This window comes from Equus quagga, chromosome 13 (genome assembly GCF_021613505.1).
Source record: "Equus quagga isolate Etosha38 chromosome 13, UCLA_HA_Equagga_1.0, whole genome shotgun sequence".
NCBI lineage: Eukaryota > Metazoa > Chordata > Mammalia > Perissodactyla > Equidae > Equus > Equus quagga.
Window position 1 is genome coordinate 97187070 of NC_060279.1, and position 18129 is coordinate 97205198.

Genomic DNA, 18129 nt, shown 5'->3' on the forward strand with positions numbered 1-18129 from the left:
CGGAGCCGACCAAACCCCACCCGGAGTCCCCCAGCATCTGCTCCCCAGGGGTCCAGGGCAGCTTCAGACTCCCTCATACGCACACACTACAGCCAAGTTAACTGCCCAATTCAATCCCCCAACTCAGTTTACAGGGTCCCGATACCCAGGGAAGAGCTGGCCAATGGCAGCCACAGCTCACAGTGAAGGCGAAGCCCCCAAAGGAGACGGCACTCCGTCATCAAGGTAAAGCCCCCCAAAAGTGACCGGCCCCCATCAGTGAGGGCAAAGCCACAGTCCCCAACAACCAAGGCAAAGCCCCCAAAAGTCAGAGCCCCCAAAACCAAGTGCAAGTCCAAGACCTCATCGCCCAAGCAGCCCTTCGCAAAAGTGATTCGCCCCCATCATCTAAGGCTAATACAGATCCCACAAAAACCAAGGAAGAACCCCCCAAACGGATGAAAGCCCCCCTACCCCAGGGCAAATCTCAGATCCCCCGTTACCCAGGCCAGAGCCCCCTAGAGAGGCTGAGACCCCCTTCACCCCCAAGGCAAACCCACACTACCCCAGGAATAGCCTCAAAGTCCCCCTTTTCCGCTTCCCTCCCTTGGGACCCGGTCCCTTCGTCCCGTCCGCAGCAGCACCGCGGACAGCTCCCGGCGTCCCTGCCCCTCCCCAGGGCTGGGGTCCCGGCGCCCAGCTGACCCGCCTCCGCGCCGCCCGCGCCCCTCCCTCCCGCGGCCTCGGCGGGCGGGCACGCGCCCAAGCCCCCTCCCCCGCCCGCCTCGGCGGGGGCGCGCGTCAGCCCCTTCCCCCGGGCGCCCCCGAGACCTGGAGCGGCAGCGGCGTTGGCGGGGAGTCCCTGCGGCGGGCGGGCGGGCTCTCGCCCCTCCACTGCGACGGCGGCGGCAGCGGTGGCGACGGCTGAGGCTCCGGCGGACGCGCGCCCCCTCCCCCGCCCCCGCGCCGCGGCAGCGCGCCCGCCCGCGCGCGCCCCCTGCCTGCCTCCGTGCCCGCCTCCCTGCCGGGCCCCAGTTGGGGGTAGAGGAGGAATCACCACCCTCTCTACAGCACTGGGGGCGGTGGAGCAGGGGGAGGAATTCCTGCGCCATCTCAGATGATTGCTTCTCGGTCCAGAACAATCTCACGAGAGGGGGAAGGGGCTCCTGGACCAAACGGAAAGGCAGGAGGGGGGTGCCTGGGGCCTGGGCTACCTCCGCTGTGTGAAGGTGCGGAGTATGAGGTGGTGGTGGGGTGGGCTCCTGAACCATCTCTAATGGGAAAGGACTCAGGTTCCTGGATACCTCAGCTATACAGGGTAGGGCATATGGGATGAGGGCCCTGGAACATCTCTTGTAAAACTTCAGTCCAGAATAATCTCCAACGGGAAGGAGGGGGACAGGGGGTTCGGGGACCCATCTCTGGTGGGCTTGAGTCCCAGACCCATCTCTAATGGGCTTCAGTTATGTGGGGGTGGGGCTTATGGAGGCCCTTGTCCATTTCACATGCGGGGAGAACAATCTCCCATGGGAGTTCACCATGGAGGGAGTCAAACGATCTTTAATTAGGGGGATCTGGGCTTGGTTCCCGAACCATCCTTGGTTGGGGTAAATAGGTACTGTTTCATCATGGAGCAGGGGGCCGACGATCCTGGGTCAGGTAGATGGGTGAGGTCGGGACCATCTCTGCTTGGGATTAGGAGAATGTTTACCAGGCCATCTCCAATGGGGCCGTCTCTTACATGGTCAGAGTCCAGAACATTTTCTATGGAATGCAGGGGAAAGGAGGGGAAGGCAGCGTGTCTCCTGAACCGTCTCTAATGGGAAAGGAGACCTGGACCACCTCTGATTTGGGGCGATCCTTACGGGTGTGTAGACCATCCCTAAAGGTGCAGAGCTTGATTCGCGGACAATTTTAAAGGGGCGAAGGTTGGTTCTGGACCATCTCTGACCGAAGTTGCGCTCTGGGCGGCTGGTCCACCCACACCTCCCCCGCCCCTCCCCCGTCTCCCTCCTCTTTCCCCAGCAGGACGCTTCTCACGAATCTCCCCAGAGAAAGGTGAGATCAGCGCGCGTCCCCGCGAGACCCGTAGGCGCGGACGCGCGCCGTTGCCATGGGCGCCCAGGGCCTCTAGCTCCTTCCCGGCGCCCGCGTGGGCGGGGGAGGGACCTGCGGAGCATGCGCACTGAGGCCAGGATACACACGCCCCCTGGCGGCGCAGAGTGAACATCGCTCGGCGACCCACTTAGACGGGGCGTGCCCGCCGCCTACGCGCCCCCGCCCACCTCTGCCCTGGAGCGCTTCCCTCCGTACGAAAGAAGTCACTGCCCAGCAGAGCTGGAGTTCCTACCTCGTGGCAGTCTCGGAGGAAGTGCTGCAGCTCAAGTTGGTCGTGTAGCTTCTGCATCCATTGCTGGGCCCGCAGTTGGTTTTCCTGGCTCCTGGGGATGGGGAGAGAGGGGCTGGGGGAAGCCTGGATCCGCGGATGCTGTCAGTAGGGCTGTGAGGGCATCGGGCCTGGCACGGCTAGGAACCTGGGGCATATGTAAGAGCGAGGAGGAGGAGAGAGCAAGGTGGGGATGGGGGGAGGGACAAGGAAACATCAGTGGGGGCAGAGCAGGGACAGGGCTGGAGAGGGACAGAGAGAGAGAGGGTGGGAGAGACGGAGGGAAACAGACATCTGGAAAGAAAGAGATAGAGACACTTAGAGACACACAGAGAAAGAGACAGAGAGACACAGGTCCAGAGAGAGAGAGAGAGAAACAGAGACACACACTTAGACACAGACCAGAGACAGACAGAAACAGAGACCTCAAGAGGGAGTGATTGACAGGGACCCAGAGAGAGACAGACAAAGAGAAGAAGACTCAGGGAGAGAGATAACAGGGCACGACAAGGAAGCAGGAATAGCGGCAGAGAGAGAGAGCAGGAGACAAGGAAAGAGAGAAGGAGGCAGAGGGAGGGAAAGTGACAGGGCAGGGACAGCCCAGAAAGAGACAGGCAGAGAAGTGCCGAGATGCCACCAGTAAAAGACATGACACACAGAGGGTGCCAGAGAGTTAGAGAGAGGGAAGAGAGCCGGGCATGGGGAGAGATGGGGCTGGAGCCACAGTGAAGGTTGGTGGGTGCGCCAGCAAAGGGGCAGGCCTTTGGCCTGAGTGAACCCAGGCCTCCCGACCTCGGAGCCAGCCAGCACCACAGCCCCAGGCAGCCTGGCCTCCTGCCCACTGTGCAGGGCAAAGGGCCACAGAGGCCTGGTGGAGGGGGCTGGGGGCATCCCACTTTGCTATGCTTTGAACAAGCCACTCCCACCTCAGGGCCTTGGCACTGGCTGTTCCCTCTGCCTGGAATGCTGTTCCCCCCAGCGTCTACTCAGATGTCACCTTCTCAGTGAGGGCTCTCCTGACCACTCCCAAACACTTTCTGGCTTTCTTTCCTTTAAGTTTCTCCTTCGCACTAACACTATCTAACACACTGTATATGTCACTTAGTCATCTTCTCCGTCTCCGCCACTAGGATGTCATTCCACGAGGGCAGGAATTTTTGTCTGTTTTGGTCACCACCGTATGCCCAATGCCTAGGAAGAGGGCCTGGCACACAGTAGGTGCTCAATACATATTTGTTGAATGAATGAACGAATGAAAGAGAGACACAGAAGCAGAGAGAAAGAGAGATGACAGAAACAAAAGTCAAGAGTGTGAGAGAGACGCAGAAAACAGAGAGATGAAATGGAGTTAGAGAAAAGCAGGGAAAGAGAGACAGAAACTGACACGGAGATGGAGGCAAAGAGACAGAGAGCGTGCAAGGAAGGTACAGAGAGAGCCAGGGGCAGAGCTGGAAGGAGGAACAAGAAGGACCAGACACACAAGCAAAGTACTGACTCCCTCCTGCCCAGACTCAGCTCTGGAGCCAGGAACTAGCAGACGCCTCTGAAACGGAGCTGAAATCAATTCCTCCAGGCCCTCCCCAGCCACTTGTGAAGCATCAGGCCCGGGGAAGAAAACCCCTCCTCTCCAGGAGGGTGAGAAAACGCAGGGGTCACATCCTGCCTGTGACCTTGGGCAAGTCGATGACCTCTCTGAGCCTGCCGTGCAAAATGCAGATAAGACGAGCACCCTGCCCACAGGGCTGGCACGTGAGGCAGGCAGAGAGAATAAGTGACTTGCCCTGAATCCCGCAGGTTGAGGGGTGAGGCGGGAACTGTCTGGGTCCCAGCCCCCAACTCTGCCTGGTTCTGCCCGCCTTGGTGGTGTGGAAAGCCCCCCCCCCCTTGAATGGATGTGTTATTAGTTCTCCTGAGTGGGAAGCGTGTCCCTAGACCAGTGAATGACTGGGATCCTGGGGTGAGGGTGCAGGAACTGGGTCTGTGTCCATTCCTGCTGTTCCCTGCCTCCCCGAGCACAAGCCTGGGGCACGTGCCCCCGCTGGGCTCCCCCAGCCCCTGTGCTTCCCCCATCCCGGCCCTGACCACTCTGGGCCATCCTTGTCAGACAGCCTGCGAGCTCTGAGAGGGCAGGAATAGTGTTCTGTGACAGGGCCTGGAACAGAGCACGGACTCACTACCTGTTTAATTGGCTGAGAAATAAATGAATAAACAAGAGAATGAAAGGAGCAGCTATGACTAGCAAGGGATGAATGAGTGAATCAGAGAACGAGCAGTCCTCCCGGCTGCTCCTCCTCGTTGGGCGGCGCCTGGCAGACAGCAGGTACTGGAGAAATGTGAGACGGAGGAAGCAAGAGTCCAGGCCTGGAGCTGGGGGCACTCGATCATGAGTCTGCATCTTTAGGAGCAGAATCCCCATGAACGTTTCCTTTAGAAAACTCCAGCCTCGTCCCAGGTGAATTTAGGGGAAAAGCGCGCCTGAGCTCCAGACTGAAGGGGGGCCGGGGTCTCGGGGCTGTGGATGACCGTGGAGTGACTGGGGGTGCTCTCCTCCAAGAGACAAGAAGACAGAAGGAGGGGCGCTGGGCTCTCTCCCAGCCTGGATCATGCCAGAGAGGAGAAAGCTGGGGTCCCCAGGAGGGGCAGAAACAATGACTGTGACAGAAAGAAGTGGGCCTGGCAGAAACCCTAGGAAGGGCTCTGCTGGAGGGCTGAGATTTTTGGGGGGGATGCGATTTTGCTGAGGGCATAGAATACAGCGGGGCACACAGTAGATACTCAATTAGTGGTCAGTTAGTCTCTTGATTAGTGCAAGGACAGACGAGAGGGGGTAGTGGTGAGACAGAGGGCAACAGAGCAGAGAAGGATCATGTGCAAGAGAAGTGTGAAAGACACACACACACACACACACACGCTCTGCGTGCCTCCTAGAGAAGGGGGCGGTGGGGGCCCACTGCAGGGGCTCATTCACAACATCCAAGCAGCAGCAGGGCAGGGACACCGTCCCATCGGGGAAGCTGGAACAGAATCTGTGCCTAGCTGGTAGCTGCTGGATCTGGGGACATCTGGGGGTTCCGAGGGAGGGGCCTGGACAGCAGAGCAGATGCTGGAGCACCCAGGAAAACATGTTAACACTCTAACAACGGGTCCAGTCATCCCAGAGGGCAGGCTCGCAGAGAAACTCCCATTGTAAATATCAATTTAAATCGAATCAAACCAAGAAGGAAGTAAATAGAAACCAGAGAGGAGCAGAGAGGCAGAAACTGCGATGGAAAGGACAGAACCTTGGCCTCCCTCACCACCCACCCCACCCCTGCCCCTGGGGATAGAGGCACCTACTTCTCCAGCAGCCGGGTCACGGCCTCCTGGGCCTGCTCCCCGTAGGCGTTGCCCTGCCTCAGCAGGCCCTCGGCAGCCTGCACGGCCACCTGCATCTTTTGCTGGTTCAGCTCCATCGTGGTGAGAAACTCGCGGTGCCGTTTCAACGCCTCCTCCACCGACTCCACGGTGCCCGGGAGCTCCGGACCCGACAGCGCCACCTCCTGGGAAGGGGGGAGGGGTGGCGCTCAGGTCCGCCCGGATCCATTCCAGGACGCGGGAGAGGCCACCTGCCCGGCTTGCCACCACTCTCGTCTCCCCCTGCTCACTGAGTTCTAGCATCCAACATGCCAGGCATGGTCCCACCTCAGGGCCTTTGCCCATGCTGGTCCCTCTGCCTGGTAGTCTGTTCCCCTCAGATATCCCCATGGCTGGCTCCTTCACTTTCTTTAGGTCTCTGATCATCTGCCAAAGGTATCACCCTCCACCCCAGCTATATCCCTTGACCCTGCTTCATTATTTTTCATAGCATATAGGTGACATGATACTATAGACGCAGTTACCTATTTACCATCTCTTCTCCCACATACACACACACACACACACACACACACACACACACACACGAGCATGCTGGCCACACGAGGGTGGGATTTTGTAGAGCCTGGCAGGAGGCACTCAGTAAATATCTGGTTAATTGATGAAGACTGAATGGGTGCTATGAGACCTCAAGGAAGTTCTTCCCCTCTCTATCTCTCTTTTTTTTTTTTCTGAAGAAGAAGATTAGCCCTGAGCTAACATCTGCTGCCAATCCTGCTTTTGCTGAGCCCATCTTCCTCTACTTTATATGCGGGGTGCCTCCACAGCATGGCTTCATGAGCAGTGCATAGGTCCGTGCCTGGTATCTGAACCGGGGAACCCTGGGCCACTGAAGTGGAGCGTGCGAACTTAAACCACTATGCCACCAGCCCAGCCCCAGTTCTTCCCCTTGCTGAGGTTAGTTTTCTAACTGGTAAAATGGGTGGGTCAGAAAAGGTCTCTCAAGGCCACCTCAGCTCCAATTTTTACTAACCTCATGATTCTGGGGCCTCCCTGTCTGTCCCCTAGATAATCCTCAAACTGGGTCCGCTTTCTCCAGACAACCAGCACGGATGGCCACCCTTTCTAAAATGATGCCTAAAACTTGGCACCTACTCTGGGACAATCGGAAAACTGAGTGTTCTATCTTGCCCAAATCCTCAAACTTGCTCCCCTCCCAGAATGATCCCCAAACTGAATCTGTTCCCAGATAACCATCGTGCTTGATGCCTCAAGGCGAATACACAGTTACTTTCTCCAGATAATCTGCAAATTGCCATTCCCAACAAGAAGGCAGTTCCCTAATTGAGGCGCCCACAACCGCATCATCCACAGTCACTTACTGATCCCGACAATCTCTCAGTTTGAATTACCTACTTCCATAAGCTTTATCCTCGGTGATGCTCCTCAAAACCCCCATTAACCGTCACCAACCAACCTCTGACTCATTTCCTTCCAGATAATCCACAAACCCACGAAGCCACTCGAAGGAATATCCGAGAGCATTACTCCCTCGCGATAGTCCACCAACTGTCAGTCAGATAAAACACCAACTCACCCATCATAATCCTCAAATTCTGTCACACACACTCACACACAGGGTCACACTGGATGATCCACAAACCCGGCCATCCATACCGGGTACCTCTCCCTACTCCCACTGCCCTCGGAGGAGCCACGAACCCAGGGGTCCCCGGAAACACACTCTTGCGTGCATCTCCCCGTTCCCGCAATACCCCGAGGCCTCGGACCCTCCCAGCCCGTGAACCCCGAAGCGGGCACCTGGTTGCGCAGCACTTCGCGCGCCTGGCGTAGGTCGCGCAGGAAGAGCTGGTAGACGTGCGCCTGCACCAGCGCCTCCCTGCGCGCCTCCCACAAGCCGAGCAGCTTGTGCCAGCCGAGTTCGAGGTGCGGGAGCCACTCGTCGAGGGCCAGGCCCGGGCCCAGCTCGGCACCATCAGCCGCCAGCAGCGCCTCGCTGGCCGCCACGATGCGCGCATAGTCCTCCTCGCGCTGGTCCACTTCTTCCTTGAGCGCGGCGTGGCGCGCCAGCAGCGCGTCCGCCTCTTCCAGGCTGCCGGGCAGGGGGCCCTCGTCACCGCCCGCCGCCTCCTGGGCGCGCACAAGCCAGTCCAGGAAAGCGTCCAGGTCGTGCAGGAAGCGCTGCAGGCGCCCGGCCGCCGCCACCGCCTCGCCACACGCCTGAGCCGCACTGGCCAGCGCGCCCCACTCGGCGCCCAGTTCCTCGGCGCCCTGGTGCAGCCGCGCAGCCTGCGCCGGGAAGCGCGCAGCCAGCAGGGCTGCCTCCTCCAGGAGGGCCGCCTGGCGCGGCTCCAGTGCTTGCAGAGCTGCCTCCAGGCCGCTCAGGCGCCACTGCAGGGCGCCGCCAGCGCGGGGCGCGCTCTCCACAGCCCTGCGCTTCTCGCGCACCTGCGCGCGCACCTCAGCCACCTCCAGCACGTGGTTCTCCACCAGCAGTACCGCGCTCATCTCCTCTTTGCGCTGTTCCACCAGCTCCACGATGCGGTTCCATCTGCCCAACAGAAGGAGGGCGGCTTGAGGAGGACGGGGACTCCTCTTGGGCGGGGAGGGCCCACCGGCCTGGGGTAGAGCCCAGCTACAGTGTGACTTTGGAAAGTCGCTTTATTTCACTGAGCCTGTTTCTGTGTGTAAAATGGAACCCTACCCAGCACATTTGTTTAGAGCAGCTGTTCTCAAAATGGAACCTGAGCGACGTCAAAACTATCTTCGTGAAAATGCTAAGATGCTATTTGCCTTTCACTGTAATTTTCTCCCGAGTGTCAGTGGAGTGTTCCAGACGCTGCGTGGCGAAGACCCAGGGCAGGAGCAGACCTGGGAATTCAGCTGCCTTCTCTTAAGCCAGACGTTAAAGAGAGCCACAAAAAGCAAAACAAGGCCGCTCCACTCACTACCTTTTTCATTAAAAAATATTAGTTAACATAATAGATTTATTATTGTTATTTTCAAATGACTTCATATTTTTGTTACTCAGGATTAATTTCTAATATAGTAAATACTGAGAGAGAGGACCCACGAAGACGAGTTCTTTGGGCTCCTTAATGGTTTTTTACAAGTGCAAAGGGTTCTGAGATCACAGTGGGAGAATGGCTGGCTGACAACATCGGATAATATGTCATCAGGTGCCAGGGATGGAGTGGTGCAAAGACATATTTGTTTTACTCCACAATAAATCGGTGGAAGAAATTATGCATTGCTCTGTGCCCTCGGGCTAAGTTATGGTACTACTTCGGGCCACAGTTTCCCTTCACAGGCAGCGTATGGTCCAGGTTACAAGCATGAAATCCAAGCCAGGCTGCCTGGAGTCAAATCTGAGCTGTGCATGCTTTGGTTAGTCACCCTCTCTGTGCTTCAGTTTCCCCATCAGTGAAATGGACATGATCATAGCACAGCGCCTACCTCATAGGAGGGTTGTGAGAGTGGAATGAGTTGTAGCTCATGAAGTGCTTCAAACGGTACCTGTTTGTTACTGTTATTGAATGGGGACAATCTCTGAGGACATATCTAGCCCTTTTCTGCCTCAGGGCCTTTGCCTAGGCTGTGCTCCCTGCCTGGGATGCTGCGTGCTCTCCATCCCCTTCCACATCCATACTGTTCTGTGGCTGGCTCCTTCTCATCCCCCTTGAGGGCCCAGCTCAAGACGTCATGGCTGACCACAAGATGGAACATCACCCCAACCCCTGGCCATGCCCCACCAGCTCTCTCTATTCCCTGCGCCATCCTTACGATTCTCCAAACATCTTCTTCATTTATTACTTTATTTGTTAAGTGTCTCCCTGCCTGCTCTAGAGTGGACACGCCACAAGGGCAGCAATTAGGACTCTGAAATCGGAAGGACCGGAGATCAAGTTCTGCTCCAGCCAGATTTGCTCTGTGACCTTAGGCAAATCATTTCCCTCTCTGATCCTCATTTCCCTTATGGAAAATGGAGATAATAATGTCTATTTCATTGAGCATTTAATGAGATCACCTGGCTAAAGCACATCACGGATCATCTCGCTAAATGCTGTACATCGATATTGTTGTTATCTTTTGGGGTCCCGATGTTTGGGGATTGTCGAGGCCACAGAGGCTTTGAAGTCACTGGTTATTGGGATCTTACAGCACAGCAGTTAAGAGCACAGTCTTTGGAGCCAGACAAATTCAACTCCAAATCCAGGCTTGAACCCCTAACTTGCTGTGTGACCTTGAGCCAGCGTCTTCACCTCTCTGAGCCCCTGTTTCCTCCTCTCTAACACGAGGTAATGTATACCCCACAGGGTTGCTGGGAAGACTGAATATATGCGATTAAGAGGCCCAGCGCCAGACTCAGACAGAACTGGGTTTGACTCCTCCTGACTAGTTCGAGTACTCTGGATAAGGATTTCACCTCTGTGGGTCTGTGTCTTCATCTATGAACCTGCTCCCACTGGAGAAACTGCTGGTAGTGTTCTAGGGGGAAAGATATTAATTCGTTACTATTTTTAAAGAGTTCTGAATTCTGGAATCTTTACTAAGGAAATTGGGATCTTGGGAGATAAAAGAAAGTCTAGAAATAGAAAAAAAAGAAAGGGCTTAGAAAAATTCCTGGCAGATAGTCGATACTCAAGAAATCATTTCTGAACGAATTATTAAGCCCACTGAACAGGACTGAACCCTCATTATACCACATCATCACTTGCACTGGGTATTACCATTTTTTTCAAGATTTTGCTGATTTACTCGGGGGCCCTTATGATCTCAGGGGTTTGAAATGGCGTGTCCTTGATTTCCTCGGCTGAGTCAGTGGGGAAGGGAATAACGGGAACGACTGGCGCGAGACACCCAGAAGGCCTTCCAGCCCCAGGCCCTGCCTACCTGCTGTTGAGGTGGTCCTGGCAGGAGCGCACCTCCTCTGAGCTGGGGTGGCCTCCTTCCACCAGCTCCTGGACCGTGTGGTTGACATCGAGGACACGGCCCATCAGACTGTTCATCTCCTGGTCCAGACTCTCAAACCTGCAGATGGAGAAGGGATGCGCTCAGAGAGGCCGGGACCCCAGGGACCCGCCCACTTCCGGGCTTTCAGGAACTGCCTTGTCCTGATCTCCTCCCAGCTCTCCAACCTCACCCTCTCAGGCCCCTTTGTCAGCTCCTCCTCCTTCTACCTGCTGCTTAAATGTCAGCTCCCTCCGGGCTCTGTCTTGGGCCCTGTGAGCTTCCCCTTGCACCCTGCCTGGACCACCTCACCCATGGCCACAGCCTCGGTCCTCACCTCTGAACTCACGACCCCCACAGCTCAGGCTCCTGCCTCAACCTCTTTCCTTTTGCACTGTCCTCAACTTCAAAGCCTGCTGTACCCCTCTTCGGGGCTCCTCCCACCTCCGGTGCCTCAAACCGACTTCAGCATCTCCCCCGACGTTTGTTCTTCCTCTGGGTCCCCAACTCAGGGACAGCCCCGTCATCCCCTAGGCCAGAGCCCTGGGCCCCGTCTTGGACACACACTCCCCCCACTCTGTCCACCCCCTTGGCCTGTCCAGTTGGCATTCTACTCTGGTCCAGTCTGTCCCCTCCTACCTGGGTTGCCACCCCAGCTTCCTCTCTGGGCTCCCAGCCACCACTGTCACCCCTTCCAACCCACCCTCCACATGCCAGCCAGAGGGGTTTGTTTGTTTGTTGGTTTTGGTGAGGAAGATTGGCCCTGAGCTAACATCTGTTACCAATCTTCCTTTTTTTTGCTTGAGGGAGATTGTCCCTGAGCTAACATCTGTGCCAATCTTCCTCCATTATATGTGGGATGCCTCCACAGCGTGGCTTGACAAGCAGTGCTAGGTCCGTGCCCAGGATCCGAACCTGCGAACCCCAGGCCTCCAAAGCGGAATGCATGAACCTAACCACTATGCCACCAGGCCAGCCCCAGAGAGATCTTTTTAAAGCTGGGCTCGGTTCTCCCTTGTTTAAAACAGTGCCCAAGGCTGCAGCTTGCGTAACTGTGGGCACAGTAAGGGCGGGGACCAGGCCTGTGTTTCCAGCAACGCCCAGCACAGGACCTAGAGGAGCGCGGGAGCTCAGGAAGTACCTGTCAAATGAATGGACGGATGAACAAGATGCTGGGAGGAGCAGGGGGTCCACCCACTAACCTAATGACTCAGCGCTAAGTCAGCCAACTTAGAAATCAGCATCTAACGTGTCACAGGGTGGTGAGGACCATAAAGAAATGTAAACGGGGTGAGGGGAGGGGAAGTGACAAGGGCCGGGGCTATCTTATTAGCTAGGGAGGTGACATTTGTGCAGGGGCAGTGCGAGTCCCAGGTGAGGGGCCAGGCTGGCATGTCCCCGGAGGACCTCAGGTTAATTTCAAGCCAAGTGAATACACGCCTCATAGTAATAATAGCAAACGCTCCTGGAATGCCGTGAACCTGTCTACACGTATTAACTCATTTTACTGTTGGCCACAAGCCCGTGAGGTCGGGACTAATGTCATTCCCATTTTACTGGAAGCCCTGGTTCCAGCAGAGCGAAAATGGGAACTGTTGAACCCACAAAGGCGAGACTGTGCGCGCGAGCAAGGGGACCCGGGAGCCCCACGAGCGCGCGCTCACCGGTGCTGCACCACCTCGACGTCGTCCAGCGAATCCGGGACACGCATGGCGAGCAGCCATTGCTCCTTCTCGCCGATCCACAGCTCGCACGCGTGCACCTCGCCGAACATGCGGTAGACAGCCAGCGCGTCTCGCAGCCACTGGCGCCGCAGCGCGGCCACCTCGGTCACCTCAGTGAACAACTGCTCCGCCTCCACCACGCGCACCTGCAGCGCCACCACCAGGGCCCCGGCGCCGCTGGCGCCCCCCAGGGTGGCCAGCTGACGCCGCAGGCCGCCCACGGGGCCGCGATGCGCCTCCACTTCCCCGGTGAGCGCGCGGTGCTGGCGGGCCAGGCGGCGGCTGGATGCTTCGTCGTGGCCGAAGTCGCCCGCGGCTGCCAGGCGGTAGGCGTCGCGAAGCCAGTCCAGGAGCCCGTCGAGGTCGGCGCCGAACTGGTGCAGCGCCCGCGCCTCCTGCAACCGCCGCTCGCGCCGCGCCGCCGCCTCCTCCAGCCGCTGCCAGCGCCGCCGCGCGCTCGCCGCGCGCTCCGCCAGGCCCGCCAGCTGCACCGTCTCGGCGCCCGGGCCCACGGCGCCCCCAGCTGCCGCCAGCTCCTCGCCGCGCCGCAGCGCCTGCTGCAGCAGCGCCCGCCGCCCACCCAGCTCGCCCTGCAGGATCTTGTGCTGGGCCAGGAGGCGCGCGGTGCTGGACAGGTCGTGGGCACCGTCGGTCGTGCCCGCCGCGCCCGCCGCGCCGCCGCCGCCCGCCGCCTCCAGGAGGCGCTCCTTGTCGCGGGCCCAGCTCTCGGCCTCCTCCAGCTCCTGCAGCAGCGCCCACAGGCTCCGCGAGGCCTCCAGCTCTGCGCGCCGCTGCGCCGCCTGCTCCTGCAGCTCCGCCAGACAGCCGTGCACGTGGTTCACGCGGTTGCAGATGACCTGCGGGTCGCAGGGCTGGTAGCCTGGGCCAGGAGAAGGGGGGGTCCCGGATTGGGCACGGGCCAGGTGCGCCCGAGAGAGGGTGGTGCTGCCCAGGCCTTGGCCTGATTTCATCAGGTGCCAGGTTCCGCGTCCCCTCCTCCAGGCAGCCTTCCCTGACACCCCAGGTCTGGAGCAGGCGCCTTCTCTGGCTCTCCCAGGCTACTCCGCTTCCCCCATCCCCGCCGCGACCACTCTGCCTGGGACGCCCTCAACTCAGCCCTGATCCCTCTGGGCGGTCGCTGCCAGTTCTGTCTCCCCCACTGGACTGGGAGCCCCATGAGAGCAGGGCCTGGGGCTGTCTCCGTCACACCGTGTCCCCACCACTGCCCAGCACAGGGTGGAGCCCAGAGCAGTAGCCTAGTGAAAATGGTGACTTATTGATCAAATAATAGATAGAAATGGAGATTCAGAGAATCCTAGAATCTGTGTATTTTAGTGTAAATTGTGTTTCCTTCAAAACTGGACCAAATGAAACTTCTCTACTCTTTTTTTTTTTTTTTTTGGCGATGAGGACTGGCCCTGAGCTAACATCTGTTGCCAATCTTCCTCTTTCTGCTTGAGGAAGATTGTCCCTGAGCTAACATCTGTGCCAATCTTCCTCCACTTTGCATGTGGGATGCCACCTCAGCATGGCTTGATGAGTGGTGTGTAGGTCTGCACCCAGGATCTGAACCTGCAAACCCTGGGCTACCAAAGTGGAGCATGCAAACTGAACCACTATGGCACAGGGTGGGGCCTCAAACTTCTCTACTCTTTTCTTTCTTTCTTTTTTTTTAGGAAGATTAGCTCTGAGCTAACATCCGCTACCAATCCTCCCTCCCCCCTCCACCTCGCCTGAGGAAGATTGGCCCTGAGCCAACATCCGTGCCCATCTTCCTCTACTTTATACATGGGAGGCCTGCCACAGCATGGCTTGATAATCAGTACACAGGTTCACACCCAGGATCGAAACCAGGGAACCCAGGGCTGCTGAAGCAGAGCGTGTGAACTTAACCGCTGCACCACTGGGCCGGCCCCAAACTTCTCTACTCTTAAGCCATGTTTCTGGGTCCCCTCTCCCATCCTCTGTTGCCTTATCCATTAACCCCAGTGATGACCAGAACTCTCTTTTTCATTCAAACATTTCACCTTCCTCCTAGAACTCTAATTGTGACTGGAGAACTGTGAAATTGAATTAATGGGTCACGGCCAGCATTTCTTTAATGGAATAAAGTAGAAGGAATAGAAAATATCATAATGCCACACCCAAGGGGAAGTATTGTTTTACAAAACCTTTGCGTCAGTGTGCGTGCCTGTGTGCCTGTGAACTCTGGGTCGTGAGGTAGATGCATTTCTTACCGGGTCAAAACAGTGTGAGAGACACTGCCCTAGATGGCATATGGGATTTCTGTAATTCTGGACGTTCACTGAAATTGACCCGAATACCAAGCCATCTAACTAAAGAATAAACAACAGCGTCCACGTATCCAGCCCTTACGCTGACACAGTGTCATTTCATCCTCACAGCCATCCTATGAGCTCAGTATCCTTACTAGCCCCATCTTACAGAAGAAGAAACTGAGGCTCTGAGGGGGGAAGACCCTTGCCCAGGATGAGCTAAGAAATGGCGGATCAGGAGGCCACACTCTGGACCATTCATCAGGCGGCGCCACCTCCGGTTGCCATGGCAACACACACTAGCCTCTTTGCTGTAATCGAGGTGCTGTTGGTTGTCACCAGGTGCCGAGATCGCACAGGAAGACCTCCCAGGAGCCTCCTGGGACGAACATCCATAAGAAGGAGAGGGTGTCTCCTGGGGCTGTGATGTGGGTGACAGGGGCTGAGCCAGGATGGGGATGCCCGCGCCAGGGATGGGAGGAGGAGACCTCAACACTTGCTCTGAGGACATGACTCAGCCCAAGAGTGTAAGAAATTTCCCCACCATCCTGCAAGCCGGATCGGCTCTTCTTTTTCAAACAATGCTCCGGGATTCCATAGGGCCGTGCCTCCGATAAGGAGCGAGACAGACCGGCCTCAAAGCCCTCTTAGCAGCTCTGCGGCTCTGGGCCTCGCGCTGTTTATCAGTGAGAAAGACAAATGCAGCTCTGACGGCTGTCAGCGCTCACAACGAGCACGCACAGCTTCCTGGGACCCCAACTTCAGACAAGACCACTCAGCGACCGTGAGGGAGTGGGACAAAAACAAGCCCACTCCATAATCACATCTGAGCACACGCAAAAACAAGGTCACTGTGCAAACCACAAAAATGGCCACCTATCCCCCTCACCCAGCCAGGGTGAGTGACCACTGCCAACTTCCATTCCTCCCACCACCTGGAGAAAAATGATTAAGATGTACAATCATCTTATTACCCCCGCTTCCTGACAGCCTCTGGTCCACAGCAAAATTATGCATGAAATCATGCCCGAGTCATCTAACATGAGCCCACATATCAGAACAAGCCCCCTCAACGCCCGCCTACTGAGACGCCCCGTGGTTCCCCACGGTGTGTGCAAGGAGCCCACAAACGTGACTTGGTTTGACCACAGGGGGTTCCTCATGGTCTCAGGCTGGAGGGCATCGACATCAGTAAAATGAGAAACTTCTTAGAGCCAGTCTGGGTTTTGCCCCACAGCATCCACGCGCCTGCTGCTGGGAACGGCGGCCCAGCCTCCTCTTTCTCAGTCCATGTCTTTAGAGGGAGCTGACCCCACTGTAGGCCAGATAGATCACTCTATAGCCTGGGGCCACGATGTTTGGCCAAGCCATGAGGATGGATCCCACAGTGGGCCAATGAACGCTCTCCTTGGACCTTTTATCAGAACTATTGGGGAAGAGGAGCCTGTCTTCCTGGTGGGTCTGCTAAGCTGCTGGGATGTAAACGTGGGGCTGAATGATCCCAGACTGACACCACTGCCCAACAGTGCCACAAACATAGAGACTAGAGGAGGAGAGAGATGGAGTCTTAAAAGCATCATTGAACCATCCCTGGATCCAGCCCTGCCTGAAGCTAACCCACCCCTCCCTGGATATTTTAGTTATATCGGCCAATACATTCTCCTTTCCTCCTTAAGCTAATTGCACCGAGTTTCCAGCACTTACTGCTTACACAGTCCTTTCATGATAGTCACTGAGATCCAGCTGTCAGGGCTTAGCATATGACAAGCACTCAATAAATGTGAGCTGTTACTACAGAATCTCAAAGCAGGAAGCAGTCGTGTGGCTCAACCTCCCACTCAAGATGCTAATTCCCCCGATGGAGTGTGCTCCTAGTCCATGCTTGGATGCTTCCAAAGACAGGGAGCTCACTCTTTCCTTCTGTCTCTCAGGAGTCCTTCTGCTCCTATTAGCACCAGCCCTGGAAGTCTGCACCCCAATCCCCAACCCCAGACTCACCCTGCAGCTGGGAGAAACGCAGGGCAGCCGCGTTGAGCGCCTCCACCCGCTCGCTCTGGGCAGCGATGTCCCCCTCCAGCAGTCCGTGCTTCTGTAACAGGTCCTCTGCCTCCACAAGGTGCTGCCCGCAGTCCCGGGACAGCAGCTGAGCCTACGACACCGGGCGGCATCCAGTGTGTTTTTGGCATTGGTCCTCAGGCCACCCCCTCCGCCCCCATTGCCCGGCCAGCCTTCTGCTCCTCTGCACCGTCACTTGAACTCTGATCTCCGTCTCGGTCTCCTTACCCGTCATCACCTCTCCCATGTCTGTCTCTCTCATCATCTCCGCATTTCTGGGCTCTGGCTCTGCGACGGTGTCTCCGTCTCTATCTTCCGTCTCTCTCTGCCTCCACCTCGAGCTCGTTTACACTTCTCCGTCTCCATCTCTCTCTCTGTCGTCTGCATCTCTACCCCTGTCTCTTTCTCTCCACGTCTCTCTGTGTGTCTGTGTCTCTCTCTGCTTCCATCCTTCTCATCTCCATCTCCCTCGGTATCTGCCTATCTCAGGCGGGTCTCTCTCTTTCTCAGATGGATCCATCTTCTTATGTGTCTTTCCCTGTAGCCGTTTAGATTTCCATCGCTAACTCTGTGTCTGCTTCTCGAGCTCTCTCTTTCTCTGATTTCTCTTTCTACCTCTCAAACTGTCACCATCTTCCTCTGGAATAATTTCTCTGTCTCTGTCTGTCCCTGACTCTCTCTGTCTCTATCTCTCTCTACTTTCCTATGTGTCTTTCTCACTCTTTTTCTGCCTCTCTGTCTCTATCTCTCACTCTTTCTCTTTGTCTCCCTGACTTTCTTTTTCCCTCTTTCTGTCTCTCTCCCCCTCCCCCTCCATCTCTCTGACAACTCTTTCAGTGTCTCTGTCGCTGCCCTCCCCTCCTGGAACGCCTCGCCCATCCTCGGCCCCCGTGTGGTCCCCACCTGCATGTCCCCCATCCAGTCCACCATGTACACCATCTCCTGGAAGACCTTCTGCAGGGCCAGGTTCTGCTCGAGCCGTGTCCGCCGGGCACCCACCAGCCCGGTCAGCAGGGCCCACTGGCGCAGGACACTGTCACGCTGGGCCGCTACCCGCCGAGCATCATAGTAGCCTTCTGCTGCCAATGCCTGGGCCAGCTCCGCCACGCCCTGTACCCTCTCCTCATAGGCTGCGATGTCCGCCTCGATTGCTTCGTGCTTCTTCATGGCTGCCTCCACTGCCGGAAGCTCATACCCAAAGTTGTCCTGGGGTGGGGCAGGCCACAGACACTCATTCATGTTGCCTCAGCAGTTTACCTGCTACCTTGACCCTGTGTGACCCTGGAAAGTCCCTCCCTGGCTCCTGTTACCCAGGAGATCAGGCCCATCCTCCCGTTACCCTGGAGACCAGCCCCACCATCCCCTGTCACCCTGGAGACCAGCC

At 57.0% G+C, this 18129-nt stretch overlaps 1 protein-coding gene across 1 annotated transcript in view; it reads right to left on the reverse strand.

The window, feature by feature from the left end:
* The window catches only part of SPTBN4 (spectrin beta, non-erythrocytic 4), a 71614-nt gene that overhangs the window by 31104 nt on the left and 22381 nt on the right, over positions 1 to 18129 (reverse strand). Inside the window, exons 12-18 of the mRNA XM_046683043.1 lie at positions 17649 to 17951; positions 16689 to 16839; positions 12355 to 13294; positions 10634 to 10771; positions 7541 to 8291; positions 5702 to 5904; positions 2330 to 2420 (exon numbers count right to left, since the gene is read on the reverse strand). Coding sequence (XP_046538999.1) covers positions 2330 to 2420; positions 5702 to 5904; positions 7541 to 8291; positions 10634 to 10771; positions 12355 to 13294; positions 16689 to 16839; positions 17649 to 17951 — 2577 coding nt within the window. The remainder of the gene's footprint in view (positions 1 to 2329; positions 2421 to 5701; positions 5905 to 7540; positions 8292 to 10633; positions 10772 to 12354; positions 13295 to 16688; positions 16840 to 17648; positions 17952 to 18129) is intronic.